The 26,152-nt window shown below is 35.0% G+C and overlaps 1 protein-coding gene across 2 annotated transcripts; it reads right to left on the minus strand.

Annotated features, from left to right (window-relative positions):
* Positions 1-1,629: 1,629 nt before the first annotated feature.
* Positions 1,630-25,743, minus strand: MYL1 (myosin light chain 1). Of its 2 annotated transcripts, none has more exons than XM_004262767.3 (7): positions 25,318-25,743; positions 12,837-12,864; positions 8,748-8,891; positions 6,294-6,467; positions 5,765-5,842; positions 2,590-2,632; positions 1,630-1,947 (listed from the first exon to the last, which is right to left on the minus strand). In XM_004262767.3, exons 1-6 carry the CDS (start codon positions 25,609-25,611, stop codon positions 2,604-2,606), a joined length of 747 nt encoding a protein of 248 aa, XP_004262815.3. In that variant the 5' UTR covers positions 25,612-25,743; the 3' UTR covers positions 1,630-1,947; positions 2,590-2,603. The 2 variants fall into 2 exon arrangements, with proteins under 2 accessions (XP_004262815.3, XP_004262816.1); XM_004262768.3 differs by lacking the exons at positions 12,837-12,864; positions 25,318-25,743 and adding exons at positions 13,118-13,142; positions 13,847-13,935.
* Between the last annotated feature and the right edge of the window lie 409 nt (positions 25,744-26,152).

The raw sequence follows: 26,152 nt of genomic DNA on the forward strand, positions 1-26,152 counted from the left end.
TATGAGGTCTTGAGAGAAAAATATTAAATATGAAGCTTGAGAACAAAAAATTTAGTGCCTTGTAGACATCACGTTTTTCTAATTGAAAAGTGTTAAAGGAGTGTAGAAGATGGGAAATTTAGCCACATATTCCAAAGGAAAAATTACCCTTTTATGATTGGACTGTTTGTACCAGTCAATTTCTCTACATGCTGACATTTATAATTTTTAAAAACACATTTTATTTCCTGATGTAACAACCAAATATAAATATGTATTGAGAGCTACTCTGTTCAGTATGGTATGCATGAGCCACATGTGGCTGTTTATATTAATTAAAATGAGATACAATTAAAAATTCAATTCTGCAGTGACACTAGCCACATTTCAGTCAACAAATGTGGTTGGTGATTACCATACAGAACAATGTAGATAGACATTCCATTTTTACTGAAGGCTCTATTGCATAGTGCTGTGTGAAATATCCAATTTCTGGTCTTAGGCAGACGTAGCCTTAAAGATCTTGAGGCCATAGTAAATTCTCCTTAAAAGAATGATTGTGATGCCCCAACATCATCTTGGCTACAGAAACTTAGGTCAAACTTAAAGCTGTTGGCTACTGAAATCTGAGTGACCCCTGCTAAAGATAGGAGCATGATGACCTGAAGTGCCCGACATCAGGACAAAATTGTTTCAGGTTCCAAAAATGTATAGGCAGGCAGGTAATTTTCAGAGATTTTGAAATCCCATGTATTTTAAGGATATCTTTTTAGAGAGTGGGAGAACTATTTATCATTTCATCTCTTCTAAATATCCAACTACTAACTTGCAAATTCTGCTTCTATTCTAAAGGAAAAGTGATACATGATAGCAATATATGATGAAGTGAGTTTACACTATAAACTTGTCTATCAATTAATCTTATCATTTAGAGCATGTATTAAAAGATCGGTGCTTTGTGACCACCTAGAGGGGTGGGATAGGGAGGGTGGGAAGGAGACGCAAGAGGGAGGGGATATGGGGATATACGTATACGTATAGCTAATTCACTTTGTTATACAGCAGAAACTAACACAACAATGTAAAGCAATTATATAATAAAGATGTTAAAAAATAAAAAAGATAGAACCAAGGTTTTGGAGACATGGACATGCAAAGTAGAGGAAATCATAGCAGGAGAGAGAATTTTAATAGACAGGATCTTGAGTTCTTGAGCAAGAGTCTCATCCCCAGAGACGTTTTTTTAAGTAACAGCTGAAAGGTCACTTTAAATTTTATCCTTGAAGACATTCGGTGAGACATATCAAGGGCTTATTAGAATTTTCTAATAGGCCAGACTGTCACTAGAAGTGAAATAGGTCAAGCTATGTATACAGTGATTTACACAAAACTGAAGAAACCTGCTTTCATCTTAAATTGCCGGATAGCTTATATTAAACCATCTCTGATCCTATCTGAATTTCCTCAGTTTTCTATTTTGCATTTTCAATGATATATGATTATCATTATTATTCAGTTATTGTGTAGACTATAATTATTTATTCTCTAAAAATTTTATAATTCATCAATATTCTGTACATTAACAAAAGAATTGGGGTTTTAAAAATAAATTTCTCTAAGCAAGAAGATAAAAACAGTGCGACTTGAACATTCCAGACTGACCAAAATTATTTATTGATTTATTATTTTAAGGATGTTCTTTGACCCATGGTAGAAAATAAAGAGCAGTGCTTGGATTTGAGATTGTCAGTATTTTATCCTTCTTGTCTAGAGCAGCAGACACTTGGTTTGTGTGATATGAATATAATTCAGAGAGAAACGTAAGGTGTATAAAAATTCAGGGAGTCCTTCAGTCTAAAATGGTCCAAATTGTTTTGTTTTTCTGAATGATGGTAAACAGATTTGGACAGTTAGTCATGGGTGTTCTTAGAATAAGGTTCCAGCCAGTCTTCATAAACAATGCTTGATCTGTAAAGGAAAAAGGAAAAAGAGTTAGATGTTGATTGCATCTTTTCAGAAAGGAAATGGGGAAGGAAATAGTGTAAAGTGAAAAAGAAGAAAAAGCACAAAATGAACCATCACTTCCAAGGTAAGGCATTTCCTTGCTGCAAGAACCTGGTTTCAAGTGCTGCACTTTGGACTGTGATAGTATGGTTTTCTAGAGCAGTAATTGTTAAAAACTACTTCCATTTTTCAAAGAATATAGGCTAATGCTTTTATTATTGTTATGTTCCAACTAAATTAATCAGCTATTCTCTGGTTTGTTGAATCTCCACTGCTTAATTATAGTACAGACAAAGATAGGATCTATACATGAAAGCAAAAACCTCAGAAGTTTTTGCTTGTACACTTTTACAAAAATGCTGTATTTCTAAATATCAAGGAGATGGGTTAATATCAAGGAGATGGGTTAATATAAGGAGATGGGTTAATATAAATAACTTGTTAGCATTAATATAATATTAATTATATTAATGTGTTCTGGTTAATATAAATAACTTCATTAAGAAGCAATACTAATTATATCCACAGCATATAAGTGAGGCTGTTACATTAAAAAAATACAATATTGAGAAACCCTTGTATATTAAAGAGGAAACAGATAGATACCTTGAGAGCTCCATTTAGACAGACATGATGTGCTTGACAAAAGCTGTAGGGATAATACAGTTTAGAGTTAGAACACAGTCAAATTTAATAAGAGAGCAGTATAGTAAGTTAACTCATTTCTAATTATTCCTAGTTATAACTCTAGAGTTTATTTAAACTCTGTATAGCTTACTGTTCTTAATACTGGATTTATGGCTTTTCCCCGATTTTGTAAGTTTAGCTTTCTGATTATGTGTTATGTTCACATGGTTAAAATTTTTTCTTGAAAGTATGAAAGAGTTTATAAAAAAAAATGTTCTTCACCACTGTCTCCCAGCTATCTAGTTCCTCTCTTTATAGCTAAGTTGGTAGAGCTATTATGCATGTATAAGAAAATACAAATATATGTTTGTAAAAATCTTTTTTACACAAATGGTGGCATGTTCTACAAACTCTTTTGCACTTGCTTTTCTCACTTCATAATGTATCTTAGAAATATTACCATAATCATAAACAAGGGTGTCCTTGTTCTTCTTTTAGGTCTGTAGGGAAATTCACTGTGAAGATGTACCAAAATCTATTTGATACATCGTACATTGATGGACATTAAGTTGTTCAAATATTTGGCTATCGCGAGCAACACAGTAATGAATAATGAATATGAATAATCATATATCACTCATTTCACTTGAGTGCAAGTATGTGTAAAGACTACATCCCTTGAAGTAGATTTGCTGGAATTAATAATTAATACCACATCACCACATAGGGATTTTAATGACTTATATTCCCAACAAGAATGCATGAGATCACCTGTTTCCATACACTGTCCTCAACCTAAAGTGTGGTTAAACTTTTCATTTTGGCAATCAGTATATCTAAGTGTAGTGTTAATCTGCATTTCTTTTATTATTAGTGAAGTTCAGCATATTATATTCATATATATTTTTATTTCCTTTCCTATGAATTGTCTGTTCATGTACTTGGTAATTTTTCTATTGGGTTGTGGTCTTTTTATTAATTTGTAACTTTTTTTAAAATTAGGCAAATGAACTTTCTGATGTTGACTGCAGATTTTTTTTTCTGGTTTGCTATTTGTCTTTTGACTTTGTTTCTGGAGGCTTGCCACTTAGATAAAAAAAATAATGTGGTTGAATTTATTGAAATTTGTAATACCTTCTGGGTTTTGTATCAGTGTTGGAAATGCCTTCCCATTCCAAAAGTTATAAATAATTTTCCATGGGTTTTATAGTTTTAGCTTTTACATTCAAATGTTTGACTCACGTGAAATTTATCCTAGTAGGAGATCGAGATCTGCCTTTATTTCCTAAATGACTATACCCTTGTCCAAACAATATTTATTGAATGATTCTTCTTTTATCTAATGTACTTATGGCAGTACCTGAATGTAAAACATAGTTTATAGGAAAAAAGTAAAGTTTAACCAAGATTGTCAGTGAAGATATGCTTGGCTTAGTTTTTTCTTTTCTCCTGTTCTCTTTTTTTCTCTCCTTTCCACTTCTCTTCCCGCCCCTCTGCTTTTCTTGTCTTACTTTTTTCCAAGTTGTTAGACTTTATAAGTCCATATTTATATCAAAGCTGTCAACATAGCTTTATTGAGATGTGGTTAGATTAGTTTTTTGGGGGGATGGATAAGTTTTTCAGTTTTGTTGCAAAATTTTAAATTTACAAGTTATATCATGCAACTTTTTTTTTTTTTTTTTTTTTTTTTTTTTTTTTGCGGTACGCGGGCCTCTCACTGCTGTGGCCTCTCCCATTGTGGAGCACAGGCGCCGGACGCGCAGGCCCAGCGGCCATGGCTCACAGGCCCAGCCGCTCCGCGGCATGTGGGATCCTCCCAGACCGGGGCACGAACCTGTGTCCCCTGCATCGGCAGGCGGACTCTCAACTGCTGCGCCACCAGGGAAGCCCTATATCATGCAACTTTATCTTGCATCTTTATTTTTTGTGGTGTGTTGCTTTTCAGACCCTCTGGGTGAAGCTGCTATAAATTGATGGCAGAAAGACATGTACCACAATGTTCATTGCAGCTCTATTTACAATAACCAGGACATGGAAGCAACCTAAGTGTACATCAACAGATGAACGCATAAAGAAGATGTGGCACATATATACAATGGAATATTACTCAGCAATAAAAAGAAGCGAAATTGAGGTATTTGTAGTGAGATGGATGGACTTAGAGTCTGTCATACAGAGTGAAGTAAATCAGATAGAGAAAAACAAATACCATATGCTAACACATATATATGGAATCTAAAAAAAAAAAAGGTTCTGAAGAACCTAGGGGCAGGACAGGAATAAAGACGCAGACATAGAGAATGAACTTGAGGACACGGGGAGTGGGAAAGGTAAGCTGAGACAAAGTGAGAGAGTGGCATGGACATATATACACTACCAAGTGTAAAATAGATAGCTAGTGGGAAGCAGCTGCATAGCACAGGGAGATCAGCTCAGTGCTTAGTGACCACCTAGAGGGGTGGGATAGGGAGGGTGAGAGGGAGACACAAGAGGGAGGAGATATGGGGATATATGTATATGTATAGCTGATTCACTTTGTTATAAAGCAGAAACTAACACATCATTGTAAAGCAATTATACTCCAATAAAGATGTTAAAAAAAATTGGTGGCAGGAAGTAGAGAATTGGCCACTATGAGATAAATTTAATTTAAGCAAGAACACTAGAAAAGGAGATATAAATTTTAGCACCAGCTTTGCCATTAATGATGTGACCTTCACTAAATAGCTAAATATCTTTGGCCTTCGGACTCCTCATTTTCATAACTGCTTGCTGTAAAGGATTTTGAGATCTCTCCAACTGTAATATTAAAGGATATTAGTATTTAATATTAAAATTTATTCTGACACAAACCCCATCTTACAGAGGTGTTGTGAAGATCTAACAAGAAAAGATAAAAGTGAAAACACATTTTAACCTGTATAATAATGCACAGGAATGTTAAAACCCACTGGAGTAAATCTTATGTATATAGTCAGGTCCTTACAAGATATCTTTTTAGAGTTATCATATAATTGATAATAAGTAACATTTGTATGTTCTCTTATTGAATAAGAGAGATAGAGAAGATAAGTTGTTTTAAGCTCAAAAGTTGTCCATCGTCAACCCAATCAGTTCAGAGTTGCTGTAACCACCAGAGCATGTGAGATTGTACCTTCATAGTTGATGCAGCCGTTGGAGTCTTCTTGACCTGCCATCAGGGCTTCCACTTCTTCCTCTTTCATCTTTTCACCTGATGAAACAAAACTCTTTCTTCAAAAAACCAGAGAATATTTTCAACATTCCACTGTAAGTGATCAGTTTTGGACTCCTGGAGACTATAACCCCTCGGAGGATAGAAACTAAGCCCTTCCTGTTCTCTAGCCAGAAGGTTATCAATCAATTGTTTCTGAATAAATGACTTAAATGCACACTATATACCTGATCATCCAAACTCTGTCCTGTCAGAACTACAATGCTGCACATTACTTATTCAATACCAATAATTTAAGTTATTATTTCCCCCAAATAAACTCATTGACATTGAGGTTAATTGATATGGTCATTAACTTTTGACTATTCTTTTTCATTTTCTGTTTGTGGTCTTTCCCCCTACTTATTTTGGTTATAACATGATTGCCCTAATTCATGCTCTTTCCTATATATTCTGTCCTATTAAGTCCACTGAAATGAATATTTCTTACCTAGTGTAGCTAGTACATGACGAAGTTCAGCACCCATAACGGTGCCATTGCCTTCCTTGTCAAAGACACGCAGACCCTCAACAAAGTCTTCATAGGTGCCCTGGTCCTTGTTGTTGGAAATAGATTGCATCATGGGCAGAAATTGTTCAAACTCAATTTTCTTGGCATTCATCTCTGGAACAAATTGCAGTTTGGAGAGTTATTATCTATCATTAAATGCCATCTCTGAGTCACAAATTAAGCTTGAGAGTTCATTCTAGATCATCTGAAAAATCTTCATACAGCTTAAATTTCAGTTGGTAAATGACTGATGACAAAATGTTTGTAATAGATAATAGCATGAGCTCTGGAGTCGTAGTGCTTAAGCTTTTATCCTCAGCCCACCATTTACAACTGTGTGATCATGGGCAAGTTTCTTTTTTTTTAGTGAGCTATTTATTAATTAATTTATTTATTTTTGGCTGCCTTGGGTCTTCGGTTGCTGTGTATGGGCCTTCTCTAGTTGCGGTGAGCGGGGGCTAATCTTCGTGCGGTATGTGGGCTTCTCATCCTGGTGGCTTCTCTTGTTGCAGAGCACGGGCTCTAGGCATGGGGGCTTCAGTAGTTGCATCACGGGGGCTCAGTATTTGTGGCTCACGGGCTCTAGAGCGCAGGCTTAAGTTGTGGCGCACTGGCTTAGTTGCTCCACAGCATGTGGGATCTTCCTGGACCAGGACTTGAACCCATGTCCCCTGCATTGGCAGGAGGATTCTTAACCACTGTGCCACCAGGGAAGCCCCATGGGCAAGTTCCTTAACCTCTTTGTGCCTCAACTTTTTCATCTCTCAAAAGAGATACCTTGTAGTGGTAGTGTGAGCATTAAATGAGATAATACATGCAAAGTCTATTACAATATCTGGGACAAACTGAGTGCTTAATCAGTGTTAGCTACTGATTTTATTAGTATTGTCAATTTAATATTCTCTATAAACACTAGGGAAGCAATATAGAAATATACTGATAACAAATCCATTAACATATAAATGTAGCAAAACCTAACTGAACTTTAATATATATTCCACTTTTGTCTGAGCTTTTGTAGAGCCTTCAATTTCTTTAAATTTTAAGTAATTCAGAAAAGAAGCCTGTGAGGAGAGTGTGTGTGTTAAATACTTTGCGATCTCCTGATTTCTCTGTGGTTTTAGAGGCCTGGAGATAAGAATTTTTTTAGTATCTTCTGACAAGATAAACAGTATTCACAGCAAAAGTATAAAACAGACTATCCAGATGTATACAAATGGATAAAGTTATGTACCCCTAAAATCAAAATTCCTATTCAGCAGTCTTTCCTTATAGTGTAGAAATCTAGTACATTGAGTAATATTAAGAAGATTAAATTTGAATGCTGAATAAATGAACATTTACTTAATAATTCCATTAAAGATTAATGTTTGATAAGTTAGAAAATGGCATTTAAAGATGAATTTGGCTTATTACGCTCTTCCTTTATCTCATGCTCCCAGCTACTTTTTGCATGATTTACTTGGACATTTTCCTCTGAAGAAAATGAAATTTGAGGAAAATTCCTGCAGACTGATTTAGAGGTAGGTTTTTTTGAAATCGAATTTTTTTTCTTTTGTAATAAAGGAAAATGGTCTTTTCTGGGAAAAAAAAAGATTATTTGCCTTCCCCTCCTTATTTTCCTTATGGCAAGGATAAATAGCCCAAATATCTACTTGAAAAAACTTCAGTTTTGTCTCCTTTTTTTTTTGTTCAGAGTGGTATTTTTCAATAGACTATTATACTTGCCATGAATCATGGGATTGGAAAAAATTTCCTTGTTCCAGACTATGACTGGATTACTGTATCCAGCAATGACTTCTTCAATTTTGCCTCTTATGTATCAGATCACTGACTTTTGCCTTAGGATTTACCTTGGGGGACTGAATGCAGATTTTGGCTTAGGTTTTTAAGTCTTTTTACAGTTCTTGGAAACAGAAAATAGTTTTATTAAGGTGTCATCTGTGTGTTCTTAAATTAGAAAGCTGAGTTTCCTTTAAGATGGTTTTTTTTTTTTTGGCCACACCCCACGGCAGGCATATGGGATCTTAGTTCCCCGACCAGGGACCGAACCCATGTCCCCTGCATTGGAAACGTGCAGTGTTAACCACTGGACCACCGGGGAAGTACTGTAGGGTATGTTTAGATAACATGGTGATGATGATGATATCAGCATTAGATATCATTTCCTTTCATTAACATGAAATTATATCATGCTTACAAATTCTAAAGGAAGGTTAACTTATTTTATGAGGATAGAAACTAAGACTCTAGATGGCCAAGAGGCACACTTACCATAAAAAGTAAATTAAACCCTATTCTGTGGAACTTATTTCTCTATAAATCTCTCTCTCACATAAACACACACACACACACACACACACTTCCCAACTTCTTGGAAAAACATGTGTTTACCTTCATTGCTGGGGTTTCCCAGAACCACCTTGACCTCTGCATTGGTGGGATTTGTGCCCAGAGCCCGAAGGACATCACCAACCTGGCTTAAGGTGATCTTGCTCTCGCCTGTTCTGTCATATAGGAGAAATGCCTCCTTGAATTCTGAAAGAAGCAAGAAACATTAGGATGCTTTTTTTCTACTTCAGACCAATAAATTAATCCAAACTTCATCAGGGATCCAGTTCAAACTCTCCTCTACAGCTTTTGCCAGTCACTTAAGTTTTTATTGTTGGACTCTCCCTTTTCTAAGCTCAACTGACAACTCCCTTTGGACATTTCTTTTGGGGTCTATTTTAAAGCAGGATTTCCAATTTCAAGTCATATGTTCTTATTCATCAGATATGGAAATTGAAACTGCTAGTCATATTTATTCATATCTCCTTCATCTGCCTTGGACACAGGACTGGGTTAAGAAATTCTGAGGCCTTGAGAAATCTTAAGAATTCCTCATAAAATCCCTTATATAATTAACAACGTTAATAAAATTTCAAGAAAACAAATTTTTCAATCGGGGTTGTGTCATGTGAGGTTAAACCAAACTTCTTAACTTATACGGAAAAACCTGCTCTTGAGGTACAAATTTCCTAGGCTCTTCTCTTAACTAGTTTTCTTCAGGAGTAACTTCATTTTTCAGGAAAAAAAGTAGATGAGGCCAATTTCTAAGTTCTACAGTGTCATTTAACCACTTCAATGTATGACTCTAATAGGCTCCGAGTGTAACTGATTCTGAAGACTTATTTGTTTGAATCTGTTGCTATGGTGATCACTTTAAACTTTACTCTTTTTTCATATAATAACGTATGATAACATGTTGCTGTATTAGCTTTAGAATGTAAGTACACGTTTTAAATTAAAATTTTATGGAGATAAGTATAGATTCATATGCAATTTTAAGAAAAAATACAGAGATCTCTTAAATACTCTGTCTAGTTTCCCCCAATAGTACCATTTTACAGAATTATAGTACACTATCACAACCAGAATATTCACATTGATAGACTCCACCTATTCTACTCAGATTTCCCTAGTTTTACTTGTATTCATGTGTGTATGTAAGCACATATTTTAAAAGTGTTGTCTATTTTTATCACAATCACTCTATTGTTTACTTTCCCTAAATTTTGTCATTCTCCTTTGATAGAGTTGGTTTTGCCTTTCAGGATTACATTAACAAGGAATTAAGAAGTATACACCAAAAGGACAGAAAGAGGTGCTACTATGGATTTAGGGGCAAGTAAAGATATTTTAATTGAACTTTTAAAACTTAACTAAATTAAAATTTCTGGAGAACCTAAAAGTACTGATGGCAGCTTGTTGGAGTTAATACCAACAACATTCAAAAACCCATTTGTGAATGAACTGGTAGAGGTGAAAACATTCTTTTTAGTCCATTAGTGGTCTCAGATGAAGAGATGCTATCTAGATAGATTACTCAGCAAAACATCCTACTTAACTATCCCTTCATCCCCTAATCTAAGATTGCACCAGACATTATATTAACAATCAACTATAGATCATGTTATCATTCTTTGCTGAAATTTCCGCCTCAAGTTCTATGCAAATTGACATCACAGATCATTTCCCCAACTTAAAAGACATGCGGCAGGCACTGTGGGGTCATTAGTCAAATATTATATTTTATCTTTCTACGGGACGTGTGAAACTGAACTATTCTTATTACTGGCTCCAGGCTTTCATTCAGATTGCTCAGAGGGCTCACTATTACCCTGGTCAGATCTTGATGTAGAAATAGGGTTTTATGAGCTGTAATAGAATCTCTCTGACATGAACCCTTTTGTTGATTAAAAGGCCAAGGCCAGAAAAATGTTGCTCTTGCTACACCAGATTTTTAAGGCTTAGTTATTCTCTTGAAGAGTCTAAAACATGGGTTAGCAAATGACTGCCTACGGGCTGGCTGCCTGTTTTTGTAAGTAAAGTTTTATTGGAATACAGACATGCCCATTCATTTATGTATTGTCTATGGCTGTTTTCATACCTCAGTGACAGAACTGAGTTGTTTTTACAGAGACTGTTCTGCCAACAAAGCCTAACATATTTACTGTTTAGCTCTCTAAGAAAAAATTTGCCAGCCCTTAGTCTAGAACAACACTGTTCTAGGGCTTTTTGTGATGATTGAAATGTTCTGTATCTGGGCTGCCCAAAAGGGTAGTAGTTACCTTCCACCTGTGGCTTTTGAGCACTAAAATATGACTAGTGCAAAGGAGAAAGTAGACTTTTAAATGCATTTATTTTTACTTAATTACAGGTTAAATTTAAATAGCCACATGTGGCTAGTGGCAACTCTACTGGACAACACAGGACTTACACCTTTAGAATGCTATAATTTTCTAGTGTTTTTTTTCTTTACCCCAAACTTGTGATACATTCAAGTAGAGCAGCCATGAGAAAAACTCTAATCATTGAAGAAGGAAGCAAACAAAGTATGTCTTTATTTATTTCTTAAAATGTAATATTTCCTTTTATTTTAAAATGCTTACATTTGTTTTCCTGGTACAGGAGAAAACCAGTCCACCACACCGATGTTTACTGAACCTCTATATCTAAAACCTATTTTACATATGGAGTAATATGGTTAATGTTCAGCATCAAGTCCTCTGTCTCTGAAGGGGTTTTTAAGTCTTCTATTGCTTGGTTCTACCATAGTTTGGCAGTCATAATGACACATAAATTAGATATTTAAGAGGACTGGCGTACAGTAGCAGATAATGTAGCAGCATCATTAGTTAAAATATATTAAAAATCAAACAAATTAGAGTAGAATTACCAACTGTTTTCAATAAGAAAAATTAGTCCTTTGTAGTATAATTTCAAATGATCATGGGTTCTGAGTCATCAGGTCATCTAATTTGTCTGCATGAAGGCATTAACCATGATGTAGATATATATGAGTCTGTACAATAGCAAATACCCTTTTTTTTCTTAACTGATTTCCAAACATGAGATATTCCAGACACTGAAACAGGCTGAAAAATGTTGAATCCTTTAGATAGAGAACTGAGTATAATTATAATTATGTACCTATGAGTATTATCACAATTATTTATATATTATAAATCATAACATATATACATACTTATCATTATGACCAATATCCAATTTATACAGTATTGTATAGCTGAAATTTTCTTCCATCCCTTCCATAGATGTATTTTTGTCTCAGTTTATTTAAATATGTGACTCTTTCACTTCATAAGACATTCTGCCCTACACTTTCCAGTGAAACAAGAGTCTTAGGGCACAGGATCTCTTGGATCCAAAGACCTGAAGAAGAAAAAGTGGAAGTCTTAGGGAAACTATTCATATTCTTTTGAATCTCCAGAATTTGAAGTCTTCTAGTTAGAAACTGTTTCTATGAAATAAATTTCTAATTAATTTAAAGTAATATTAGATTTTGACCCTATCACTAATTCTTTGGATCTTTGAGTCAGTCTCAACACCTCTCTGGGAGCCTGTCCTGCATCTCTAAAGATGGACCAGGAGATGGCTAAGGCTCCTCCCACAGTTTTTTGATAAATAATTTTCCCCTCATTTTCTCTGACTGCACATTTTTTCTATATCCACTTCACCTGCTATTTCTCTCAACTCACTATGGTGCCCACTGAAATTATGTGTATTTGGTAATTGGGCAGTTTTAGAATCAATTTTGTTTTCTAAATTGAATAATTTAGACCTGCCAAATCACTCTTTCGGGATTTGATTAACAAATTAGCCATCCAGACTCCACATATTTTGGGGGGGTATATGTATGGTATTACCTACTGTATCAAATTGGTTCTATTTAGAAATCAGTGAATACAAGAAATTATTTTGTGGTATTTAACTTTTGTTTGCCTAAACTTTTGATTACTGATTATACGTGAAGGGTTCATGTTGAGAGAATTTATATTTAGAGTGATTGAGAGCATTTATATTTAGAGTGACAACATCAGTGGGGATAATTAGAAAGAGCTAATCTCATCTCAAGAGAGTTGGTTTTCTCACATGCCATCTTTATGAGTGTGCACATATTATATCGTTTAGACTTACCATCCTGCTGTTGCTGAGAGAACTCGATCTGTTAGAAAGAAATTAACCACAAAGAATATTTTAACCAAACAAAAATGTCCTGATTTTTAAATGTATCCAAGCTCATTCCCTGAGTAATCTTCAAAGTAAGCTGAAACTGTATGCCCACTTTTCAGAGTTCAGGCATAGCTTGGATACTAAGAGGTTGAGCCATGCAGTAACATGTCTTGGAGATGAGTGATATTTCAGAGGCTAAGAAGTGCTCTGCCTGCCTCTGGAATAGAGAAGCTCAATTCACTTACCAGCAATCTGGTCAGCACTGAAGGACTGCAATGGCGAGAGAGAGGAAGAAAGAAAGAAACAACTAGTACTCTTTCAAATGCGTTGACAGAAGAGAGTGCTCTCTGCTCTGAGATTTTTAGGAAGCTATGTAGGTGTCATAGAATAAGAAGGTTGCCTTAGGATACTTTTGAATCTAGGAAAAATAAAAAGCTGTTGCAAAAGATAGTTAGGGAACATCTTTCTATATCTTAATCCATGAGTCAATGATTTAACAAATGCTAAATCAAATTCTTTCTGGAATAATATAATAACCTATGGTGTATTTAACATATGTCTAATATAGACACACTGCATTAAAAAGGTCATTTGAAGTCTTTCTTCTATTTAACCAGTATATTTTTACCCAATGCATGGAAAGTAGTTTATTTAATTTTAGTTATCAGCATCATTGGATTTTTTTTTAAGGTATAGTATTTTGCTATAGTTGCAGGTTTTTCCCTAAATTTAGATATAATAAAACTTATGTGATATAGAAAGTTGGTGAAGCATAAAGTACTGTTTTTGGGAGTAAGACATATTTTTCCAGTTGGCATAATACCTTGAATTAATCTCTCCTGTCCTCAACCCACTTTAATAAAAACCAAAAGTAGATTCTACACACATACTGAATATGTTCTCTCCTCAATTTTATTCCTATCTACTGTCTATATCTGTCTATAAATTACAAGTAGTTTTCTCACAGGACCCACCATGATGGAGCTTCTGGGCTGCAGACAGCGGCGAAGCTGAAGAGTGAGTTGAGGGCTGCTCCAATCCCTGAGTGGGGGCCTCCCTTGCCGAGGCTGCCTTTTATTTCTGGAGAAGCTGTGACCTCACAGCTAGCATCAGGTTTCAGAGAGAAGTAGCCACTCCCCTTGGAGAGTTTTTTAGCTTTCTTAGGGCAAAGGGAAAGAGGGATCTGTACCCTGAGGTCTATTTTTAGGAAATCAGAACCTAAGAGTGGACAGCCATGGTGAGACCAATGCCTATCAGTACTTTTATGGTCTTTATCCCTGAGATGTTTTCTTGAGCATCTTCCTTTAAGAAACTTCCCATTTGTTCAGTGGCAGAGGAGCTTAGAATTTCTCTAAAGGCTACAGCTGATCCCTTCTCTTGGTGAATTATGGACTTTGCAAACTTCAAGTCAGCAGTTTTGGTATAAATGGAACTTTCTGGATGGGACTGGTTTGGGGTTTCAAATGGCAACTGCTATAGAAGAAACACTCTCTGCAGTTCTGTCCCTTATGGTAAAGTTCAGAGGACTTGAAAGGGGTACATACATTTTGTGTGTTTCTAGGGTCTACCCAAGTGAAAATCTGGTCAGTTTGTGAAATCTCCAATTAAAGACCACTCTTTGTACCTTGTATTTTCAGGAGTATAGAGTTTATCTAGGCCAGGAATGGTTTTAATCTCCATTTTCAGCACTCTCCCTCAGTTTTCTTACATTAGGGCTTGGTATTTGCTTTCCTACCTGTTACCTTTATGGTGGCTGACTAATATTTTTTGAATTCATGAAGTTCTTCTAGGAGGGAAAGCTGATGGACCATTTTGTGTTCTTTTTCTCTCATTCTGTACATGTTCTTTTAAAATTTAAAAATGTTGCTTATGTTCTTACCAGAATGTGCTGATTCCCTTTCTGCCATGTCAAACATTTTATGACTCAGTCACCAGACTGAGAACCAAAAGAATACAAAGCAGGTGTTGTGAAATGCAAAGTTGTACTTTAGAATTTTAAAGGTATCCATGGCATTGGCTGGTAGTAAGTTTTTATGACAGCTTACCTGAAAATAGGGGACAACGCCCTTCCTAGAATGGTACTGAGAAGAGACCAGTCTAGTCAGAACTAAAGTTCAGACATGTTTATCAGTTTTCTACATATTTAAAGCAGCTCAAAGGCCTAAAGAATGTTAGAGATAAATTCTAATTTAAGTACTGTTTCAGCAACTATTTTTAACGGAATGGTCACAAAAAGCATAATCTCCCTCTGCTAGGCAGATGTATACTTTGCAGCTTTTCCCCATGCCATTTGGAAAGAAATCAGCATTTAAACGCATATCATTTTTTTGTCCAAAGTTTGTAAGTAGTGAAAAAGATCTCATGGAGTCTGAGTCCCAAAATTAGAATTGAAAATATAACTTAAAAAATATTAGTAGTTGGGGCTTCCCTGGTGGCGCAGTGGTTGAGAGTCCGCCTGCCGATGCAGGGGACACGGGTTCGTGCCCCGGTCTGGGAGGGTCCCACATGCCGCGGAGCGGCTGGACCCGTGAGCCATGGCCGCTGAGCCTGCGTGTCCGGAGCCTGTGCTCCGCAATGGGAGAGGCCACAACGGTGAGAGGCCCGCATACCGCAAAAAAAAAAAAAAAAAAAAAATTAATAGCCAGGTAGACATATCTTCATGAATAGATTGACATTTTGAGAGGTTGTTGGGAAATGGAAGTTAATAGAAAAAATTTAAATCCTTTGACTCATTAGGGGAAAATGAGAGGGAGGGACAAAGGTAGAAATTTGTCACCTTTGATAGTTGTGTAATTTGGAGTCTCATGATTTCTGATGCAAAAATTAAAGCCATTAGAGCAGACCATGTTTCTTTGTGTTTTACTCTTGTATTTAGGTATTGTGTCATTAAATTTGAATTGCCCTATAATCAGTATTGAGCACTAGCATTCTACTTTGGTAGAATTGATAACTATAGATAATACAAAACAAACTCATCAAAGTTGTCTTACATAATGCCCATCCCATCATATAACCTACATAATGCTCATTTTCATTTTTTTCAGATAGAAAAATGTGTCCTTGAATACATATAAAATACAATCAATTTGTGTCAAATCTGTCAAGTAAACTGGAAAGTCGTTTTAATAGCTGTATTTACGTTATAAATAAGCTATTCATAACCACTTGCCTATTATGTAAAGGTTTATTATTTATTAAAATATAATGGAGGCAGTTAAACTATTTCACTCTAGTTTTTACCTGTATCTTTATCACATAGAGAATGAGAGTGTAGATTTTTTTGTCCTTACTGAGGATCAAAGTAAACATTTAAGCAAGCTATTGACAATGGTAGAGAAGGCTACAGTTTAGTCTAGTCTAGACAATAAGCTATAGTTTAAAAGTAAGAAGACCTAGATATTGTGCCCATAGAATAAGTGGGAGATGCTATTTATTCTCTGGTACACTTTTACAAATGGCCAAAACATTCTCTTGTATCTCTTCCTGGGTGTTATAATGATGAAGTAATCAACCCTTTGAAGAAAGGCGTGATATGAATACAAAATGTCAGCTGATTTTGGACTCAGTTTGCTATGTCATCATTTGGTTTGTTTTGAAAATTAGATTTTAAGTCTCTTCTATCTGGAATGTTCTCCTGTCATTTCTGCTTCTTAGAAATTAACTATCCTTCAAAGCCCTTGAAAGAACCTTTACTATTTGCCTAGCTCCTAGGATACTAGGAGCTATCCTTTCTGCCACTGAAATATGTTTTAACCTTCCTGACTGTAAACTTTTGGGAAGCACAGGCTGTTACTGGAGACCATTTCGCTTGGTCCATGATGTGAACCCAAGTGTGAGCCTCTCTCTCCTGGAATGCTACCCCTGCCTTATACTTAGATTGTATCCTTCATAACTCTATAAAATACCTTGCCTATATTATATGCTCAGCAGAATTTTAATTAAATTAAAATCTTTAGAACAGATGTATAGTAAGTTCCTCCTTCAAACAAGTCTTCTCCTCTAGGATATTATCTTTTAAAAAATTTTTTATTTTAATTTTTTTTTTCTGAAGATTTATTTTTTATTTATTTTTTTAAAAATTTATTTATTTATTTAACATCTTTATTGGAGTATAATTGCTTTACAATGGTGTGTTAGTTTCTGCTGTATAACAAAGTGAATCAGCTATACATATACATATATCCCCATATCTCCTCCCTCTTGCGTCTCCCTCCCACCCTCCCTACCCCACCCCTCTAGGTGGTCACAAAGCACCAAACTGATCTCCCTGTGCCATGAGGCTGCTTCCCACTAGCTATCTATTTTACATTTGGTAGTGTATATATGTCCATGCCACTCTCTCAATTCGTCCCAGCTTACCCTTCCCCCTCCCTGTGTCCTCAAGTCCATTCTCCACTTCTGCGTCTTTATTCCAGTCCTGCCCCTAGGTTCTTCAGAAACTAGTTTTTTGTTTTTTACATTCCATATATATGTGTTAGCATACGGTATTTGTTTTTCTCTTTCTGACTTACTTCACTCTGTATGACAGACTCTAGGTCCATAGGATATTATCTTCCTTGAGAGAACGGACCTTGTCAGTTCCTTCAAAGAGCTTACATTCTAGAGTAGGGGCACACATTCTTCTTTGGTGCTGTATCTCCAGCACCTAGAACTGCCATGCATATAGTAGGCATGCTCATTTTAAGTTATTGATGTATATGCCTTTATATTTCCAGAATCTTTCCTTAGATTTTATATAAATGTTATGATCAGGACTTCTAATTTGCCAACCCCCAATTTGTTTTTTTAAAGGGTGTTTCCATTTTAGCCTAAATACTTATCTTAGACTGTTGGTAAAATAACTGCCTTCCACATTTTTACGATTTATGTACTATTTAGTATTGGATTTAGGTAAGTAGTAGTCAGCAAGGTACTGGTACTAAAAAAGATTTTTATTGCAGTGTTTTCAGATTATTTTTCACTTTGTGAAGTACTTTTCTAATAGTAATCATGAGGTTTGGTTAATTGATTAAAGACAAGATAAAATTTCTGGTATATAGAAGGAATTGATTTATAGAAAAATATTAAAATGCATTTAATCAAACAGGCTCTGGAATTGATGTATCTTAAGCTTTAGTATAACAAGAAGAGCTATAATTAAAGACGATCTGGAAGTTATGTGATGTTGAATACTGAGGGCTAATGCCCTAGGAAGGAACATAGACTACAGTCTTTAAAGAACTTCATCATCACTGCTAGATATTACAATAGGGCTAATGACTGGTGAGGCTAAGTAAAGACCTTAATCTAACCAGGGCCAGTTTTCAATCAAGAAAACATTGCTGCATGTTCTTTGATTTAGTGCCTGGCAGGGAGAACAAAGACCTGGATGTATGCAAACCCTAACAAAAACTTAATAATTTTCACTCCAATCTTAGAGTTATGAGGAATCATTGTAAAAGGCTAGAAGAAGTACTATTTTGGAACTCTTGAGAGTTTTGTGCTTCAGAACAATTCACTTAATTTAAAGGAAATAGATATTTTTATTGCAGTTTTTTATTTCAACAAAGGATATATTTAGGCTGGTGACTCTAATATGGTATAAAAAGGAGAAATTAAGATCAATGAGAATACAGTAGCAGCCCAGGTTGTCTAATATAAGAGAGAATAGATGGTTATATTGGATAAACTGATCTGAATAGAAGAGGAAATGAGTAATTCTGTGGTTAGGATGCCTAGACTAGTCAACTGAATTCAGTCACATTAGAGCAAAGGCTGAATTATTAAAATAATACAATTTAGACCCACAGGAATTAACAAAGAGGTTTAAGTGAATTTTAATAAAAATGTGACCTAAGTCTATACTACTTTGGATTTCTCATCAGCTTTCCCGTGAGAGTTGCACCTGCTCTACTTTGTGCATTTGTTTGTATGCAATTTAATTTAAAACTCCAAGTTGTGTTTACGTTCTTTCCTTCCTCTTTTTATTTTTAAAATAAAAGCATTTGTGAAAAATGCTTTGTGTATGTGTTTTAAGAAATTATAAGTATCTGCTTTTTCCTCCATATCTGGAGTAGAAGTTCTGTTAGTGACAACAGGGATATATGAATATTGATATTACTATTTTGGAGATTTCAGGTCTTTGATATGGTGGAAAGAGACTTAGATGGGGATTGAGGTATTCTGAATTTTGTTCTGGCTCTCCTGTAACAAATCATGTGTCTTTTGATTAAATAACTTCTTTTATCTGGGTTATAGCTTTCTCAAATATGAAATATTAAACTACATAATTTCTGTGGTTGCTTATGGTTCTATAATGTTGTGAGTTTTCCATCCTTTTGTCAGTAGTATCTATAGCAACTCACTTTTTTTTAATGGAAAAGGGCAATTTGCCTAAAAATTTGGTAAATGATATTATTTTGAAGTAGTTTAGATAAAGAGGAGTTAAGCAAAATAAAATTTCATAACACTGTGTTCAGATGAGTATTTTATAGCTCACTTATATCAGGAGATGGGATATCATTGGGTACTTACTAGGTACAAAGAACCTCACTTGCCACAGTGGAAGGAAGAAGATAAAGTTGAATAAGATGTGGTTTTATCTTTAGGAAAAATTTTCTGCTCTGGCTTCAACTCACTATTATTAATTTATGATCAAAATAACAAAGATTTATCATCCATATAATTTACATTTTAGCCAGTATAACTGAAGCCATTACTACTAGTATATTGCAAGTTTTGCCCTCCAGGTTCTGATTTGCGGGGAGAAACAAACCGTAGAAGTTGATGCAGAAACAAACTGCGGAAAATCTTATTTTCATAAAAAAGCTATTCCAGTATGAAGAGAAGCAGAAGAAAGTGTAGTATCAGCAGACTAAATATAATCCTTTCCACAGTTTCCATGAGTCAGATGGTGCTTAATGCTGGGTAATTATGGAAAGGCTTCTAAAGACAACTTGCCAGGGGGTTCATTTCAGCACTGAAATGTCGAGAGGCTAAATTTGGCACTGTCACTTTGTGGTCTCCTTGTCTTGCACAAATTTCATTATCTTTAAAATTAAAAGTGCTGTTCACTATTAATTGGTGAACATACATATTCCTTTCCAAACTGCCTTTTACATTGCAAAGACATTATCCAGTTACATATTACTTAAAATATAATTTTAGACAGAGTTACAGAATGCCCTTTAATATCTTCCTACTCCACTCCACCTGTTCTCTTCTTTTACAGAGTAGATGTTTCAAAGTGGAAACTTGTTACTGATACCTAGTGATAATCTCACATAAATTTTGGTTTGCTTCTGAGGTTATAATCATGACACAAATGGATGAATATCGCAATTGGTTGAGATTTTAGTTGTATTAAAAATTAGTCTGTATTAAAAGGCCAGAGTAAAAGAAGACAAACTCTTAAAATTATATAAAGAAAACTTAGAAACAACTTATGTCTTCACTTATTTAGACATATGTCTTCACTTCTAATTAGAAATTGACTATGTCTTCTATTCCTATTTCTTTTCCTCAGATTAGTTAAGATTTAATCATTATACACATGGCATTATATTTCTATATATGACTCCAAAGAATATTTGTTGAGATTTCCAGTTTAAATCATGCTACTTATTTGTAAACAAAATAGAAACCCATCCCATTCTTAGAATATTAACCTGATGGAAAAATTTGAAGGTCATGTTTGAAATATGTGTATGTTTAATTAAACAAAAGCAAAATTATTTTAAAATACAATAAATTTCACTACATTTAACAATATTAAAAATACTTTGGTATAGTTTTTTTCAAGCTTTATTGAGATATAATTTACATATAATATTGTATAAGTTTAAGGTGTACAACATGATGATTTAACACATGATAATTTTGATATGTGAAATGATTACCACAGTAAGGTTAGTTGGTTAACATAGCCATCATACTACACAGTTATATATATATATTTTTTTTGTGGTGAAAACTTTTAAAATTTATTGTCTTAGCAACTTTTAAGTATACAATATGGTACTGTTAACTATAGTCACTATGTTGTATTTTAGATCCCAGAACTTATTAATCTTATAACTTGCAAGTTTGTACCCTCCGTTCACCTTCACTCTTTTCTCCCATCCCCACCCGACCCTAGCAACTACCAATCTACTCTCATAATAGCATTTTTAACATCCATGTTCCATTTACAACTTTTTACAGGAAGCTGGAGCAAAGTGACTGGGGGTCTTTCTAGTTTCTTAATATCTCACCTTCCATCTGTAAATGAGAACACCCAACCCGTCAGCAACAGGTGCTAAGATAGGGGGAAGCTGAGGAAAACAAAACAGTAATGAACTGCCAAGGTCAAAAGTCTTGATGAACTAGCTCTGATGTGTGCCTCTCACCCCCTCTTCTGGCTACCGAAGGGCTGTGAAGGGCAATGTGAGAATCACCCTTATATTGACCACTCTTAACCTCATATCCTTAAGAGCAAAAAAGGTTCCTTTTCACATTCTTGGAAACAGCAACTTCCCTTTTATAAACAGGAGGTAGTTTAGGATATGGTTAACACAATTGACTCTGGATTTGGCCTGCTAGGTTATATCCTAGCTCTGTCACATACTTGTTATTTGATCATGGGCCTGACATTGAACCTCATTTAGGCTCAGCTTCTTTTCTTGCAAAATGAGGCTAAAAACAACCTTAGTGTAATGTTTTGTGGATTAAATAAGATAATAAGGCACAGAGTAAATTCATAATAAATATTGATTATTATATTACAAAAAACTTTATAATTTTCAAAGCCTTTCATGAGCCATGACCTCATTTGATTTTTCCAACAATCCTTCTAAGTAGGACTGGGTTTGTATCAGCTTTGTTAGAGATGAGAAAAAATAATTTATAGATCTACACAAAAGGTCCTATACCTGGACAAGGACAAGTCAGGTGTTTCAATGAATACATAATATTTGCCTCCACTGAATACTCATCAGTAAGTAGATGTATTTATTGAGAATACTATATTTCCACCTTATTAACTGAAAGTTTAAATCTTTCCAAACATATGGTCAATTGTTGCTGTGAGATTTGTTATTTGATGAGTTTCTGTCAATGCATTCTGTACCGTTACCACTTTTTGTAATGTCGCCCGCAGTATCTGGTCAGGGATGACCTGATTGAGTGGTGAATACAACGAGAATTAAAATTTAAGCAGCACAATGACAGACATGATTCAAAGTCCCATCACCTCAGAGCAATCCTGACATATCAGCTAAGGCATGCATCATGCAAAAAATTTGCTTAAACATTGAAGATCTTTTAAAATCTAGGCACATGGTCATCTCATACTTATTTACTTTTGTTATTTCATTTGGTTGCAGTTTTGGGCAACAGGTGTTAATTCTTGTGTTTGTACTTGAAACTAAACTTATGCTGGGTTTTACTTCCCACACTTGGCGATTCTGTCAGGCTTTAGTCTGGGCATTGTTGCTGGAAGTATCAGCTCTCTGAAAGCAAAGAGTGCTTAGAACCACCCAGGACGGTAGCTTTAATGTTCAGATATCAGCAGTATTTGTGTTTTTGAAAAGGATATTCATAGAAAATCCATGGGGCTAGGACATCAGGTAAGCATTCCCTCAGAAAATATAAAAGGTTTTATGTCAGAACAACCAAAGAAATGTTCTAAAGAAATAACCAATAAAGCAGGAAATCAGGTTGAAAAACACATTTAAAAAATTGATAAAACTCATTCATATTGTTCAGAGTTTATGCAGAGTCAAATATGTGGCTAGTAACATAGTATATTATAATATGGAACATAGATATTAACTGGGATAGTATTGAGGGATTAAATACTATGATTGTAATGACTATAATATTACACTAAAATAGTTCCACTTAAACGTCAGCCCTACTCAAAGTGTAAAGAACAGCTAGATTTCCAATCTTATATGATTTATGAAAGAAAGTGTAAAATTCAATTAAGTTTTGTTCTTTATCGAGTTTTCAGAAAGTTAATGAACACATATAACAACTCGATTAATTTCTTTAAAGTTCATTTTCTCTGCTTGAAAAACGTTTATAACTTATATGAGGTAATATATCTAGAAATATCATTACATGATTAAAAGCATCATAATATGAAATGTTTTAATGCACATTTTAATTAGTCTTCTTACCTATTGGGATGAAATTAGATTTTATAAAGTTCTCAAGTTGCATCACATTCTTTGGCTATGTTATAATATCTATAAATATGCACTGATTTCATATTGTTGAATGCATATCATTAAAGCCATTTAAATTCTTTTGCAAAAATATGCTTCTTTTCTTTGTTCTCTTTCCATTAGGAACGGGCTCTCTGAATGAAAGATAATCTGTTTCTTCTAGATTCATTTAACTTCTCCTTTTTTGGTTTGTGTCCCTTATCAACACCCATCACATCTTTAATTCTACAATGAAATAGTGAAGATGGAGCATATCCCATCTTTACAGAGACTCTCTAGGAGTATTTCCTTCTTTTGCTTAGCTGTACTAGTTCACACTAGCATTAATTCAAGATATAGATGAAAGGATAAACCAGTTTTCAAGATACAGAAAAGCATCACTTCTCTGCTATGAAGAAGCAATCAGTTTATTTTTTGGATTTAAAAAGTGATTTTTTGTCTTTTCTTGGAGACTTCTTACCTGCCAAACTAAATTTTTATTTACTTATTCTTACTCTGTTCCTTGGGGAAGAAAATTAATGCCTCTTTTCATTAGTGGGATACTTCTTTTTCTCCTTAAGAAGACACATTTTTTTCCTTTCCAAATGCTTGTAGTCCCAGATACAAAGGGATGGTATTGTCTTATAAATCACAGTAAATATAAAGAGGAATAGCTTTGACACTGATTCATAAAATGGGGAGTCAAAGAATAGAGGCAATTGGAATTATTGCAGTGGCTATAATCATGCTTATTGTATAATGTAGTCAGTGTGCATCTATAAGATATATTAACTAGTATTGCTGGAGATGAAAAATTTGATTTCCTCATAATGAACTGTATGCATGCCGTCCTCAAGACAGAAAAACATTTACTGGAAGATATGACATTCATTTTTGTCTCCTAAGTGGATATAAATTAAGAATAGTTCCTGATCAATATTAGATTCTACGACCAACTATTTTCCAAATATGACTGCAGTTACCTACTAACTCAAGAGAAAATGTCTGTCAAGATCTACTTCTACTCTGAAACATAAAATTTCATGTTTAATTGGAATGCTATAAAAATTTGGAATATATTTACTTAATATCATCATATACATCTAAGGGTGATCTGATTCAATATTTATCTCAGGAATATTTTTAAGAATCTACAGTTATACTCAAATAGTCAATGAATTATTTATTTATAGGTTAGCTTGGCTGTTGCAAGTAAACAGCATATTACATGTCAGCAAGTATTAAGTTAGCAAAATTCAGATTTATTAAGCACAGAACTATTGGCTTAAGTGAAATGATCACCTCCTAGGCACTTTCACCCACTAGTTTTCCATATAAGGCAGGGTTCCCTAGATGAAGATTTTCAAACTGTCATTCAGACCAATCAGAGCCCAATGAATGAGGAGATGGTGCACATTTGATGGGTCACATTGCCAAGAGGAAACAGGCACATCCATGGCGTCATTCTTCCAAAAGCGGATAATCTTTTGGCAGTGGAGAACTTTGATCACAGCAAAGTGTTGACATGAAAATCAATCACATTCTCTTTAGTTCAAGATCAGTATGCAAGAGGTCAAAGACATAAGCTCAAAGCCGTATAACTAGCAAGTTTTACCGTATTTGGGGGGGGGCGTTAGTTTCATTTAGAAGCAACTCACATTCTGAATTAAATAATGTATATATAAATAAACAAGATGACAGTTATAGTCACTGAAACACTTGAGTGCATAGCTGTCTGCACTGGGATGTCATTTAGTGTGGTATCAAACTTTATTAAGCAAAGCTGGAGGGGGAATTGAATTGCAAAAATCCCTTTTTCATATGAAATAAAGCAGATGTCAAATAAATACATCTCAGACAACTGGGTCATCAGCTGTTTTTAAACTTTTGGAAACAAGTAGGGACTAAAACTTTCCTTTTGATGTAGCTTTAAGGAAGAGATCCAGTTTCCATAGAGATTTTATTAAAAAAAAAAAGAAACCACTGGTTTAAATGTTTGTAAAATTATACATTTTGCACTTTGACAATTTAGGGAAAAAAGGAAACAAAAAGTAGAGCAAATACAGGTTCCAATATAATGCCATATTCATAATAATTTTAGTGAAATTATATGCTACAGTTTATTTACTTTTTAAATCAAGATTCTTTTCTACCCAAATCCACCAGTTTGCTTAGTAATTCCATTCCTCTCAATGAAAAATATGCCCCTCTGAAAGTTCCTAGTGTTCCCTACTGTTGAAAGATGTTTCAGTGACCAAACAGTTCACCCTTTTCATTACCTTAATGGCAGAGAGGTCAATCTTTGCTTCTTTGGGTGGGGCAGGTGCAGGTGCAGGTGCAGGTGCAGGTGCCGGGGCAGGGGCAGGGGCTGGGGCAGCAGCGGCAGCAGGTTTCTTCACGTCCTTCTTTGGTGCCATTGTGTTTAAAAGGATGGGTTTAAAAAAAAAGGAGAAGGAGAACCTCCTAAAGAACCTGTCAAACTGATTCTTGGAAGAGGAGTGGTGGTTCGCCTGATCCACAGACTGGTGTCTTGAAGGTGGACCCAGAGCATTAAATGGTATAAGGGCATGCATATATAGTTCACTTCGTGCCTAACAGCATCTTGACACTTGAGGCTGGATTGGACAGTTTGCTAGTCCAGGGGGATGGCATTCTGGCCCAGACTATAAATGGAAACTAAAGGGTCAGGGCTTCATCAATTTTTTTAACTCCTCGTGCGCTGTTCTTCCCCCCTCCCTCTACCTCCATGTATAAAGGAGAAAGAAGTATGACAAAGCCAGCCAGATTCAGATCCTTTGGTGAAAGTAAAGTAGATTGACTGATCCTTTCTCTTGGTAGAATGACAGTTCTGCTGAAGTTGTAAATCTTTTTTCCCCCCTATGCCTAAGAAACTTTCCTGAAGGATTTGATTTCAACTTGGAATTTTGGCAGAGGCAGTATCACCAGCTTTCACGCAGCTTATTTTCTCATGCCCCTCCTCCCTTGCCATAATTTGCAAGAAAATGTTTGTCAGCAAAGAGGTGGTGGTGTTTAAAAATAAAAAGCAGACGTATAAGGAAAGCCCATTAAGTCTTAAAGTGGCTTCCCTTCTAGGGAGTACAAACTCTGACTCTC

This window comes from Orcinus orca, chromosome 7 (genome assembly GCF_937001465.1).
Source record: "Orcinus orca chromosome 7, mOrcOrc1.1, whole genome shotgun sequence".
Classification (NCBI taxonomy): Eukaryota; Metazoa; Chordata; class Mammalia; order Artiodactyla; family Delphinidae; genus Orcinus; species Orcinus orca.

What these genes read in the sequence shown, in the direction of transcription:
- MYL1 (XM_004262767.3), bottom strand. Translation starts at nt 25,611, where the DNA reads ATGCATGCCCTTATACCATTTAATGCTCTGGGTCCACCTTCAAGACAC. An exon ending in TTGACCTCTCTGCCATTAAG is followed by an intron (nt 12,865 to 25,317) that starts GTAATGAAAAGG and finishes TCTTTCTAACAG; the next exon opens with ATCGAGTTCTCTCAGCAACA. An exon ending in CGGCTGCATCAACTATGAAG is followed by an intron (nt 2,633 to 5,764) that starts GTACAATCTCAC and finishes TTATCCCTACAG; the next exon opens with CTTTTGTCAAGCACATCATG.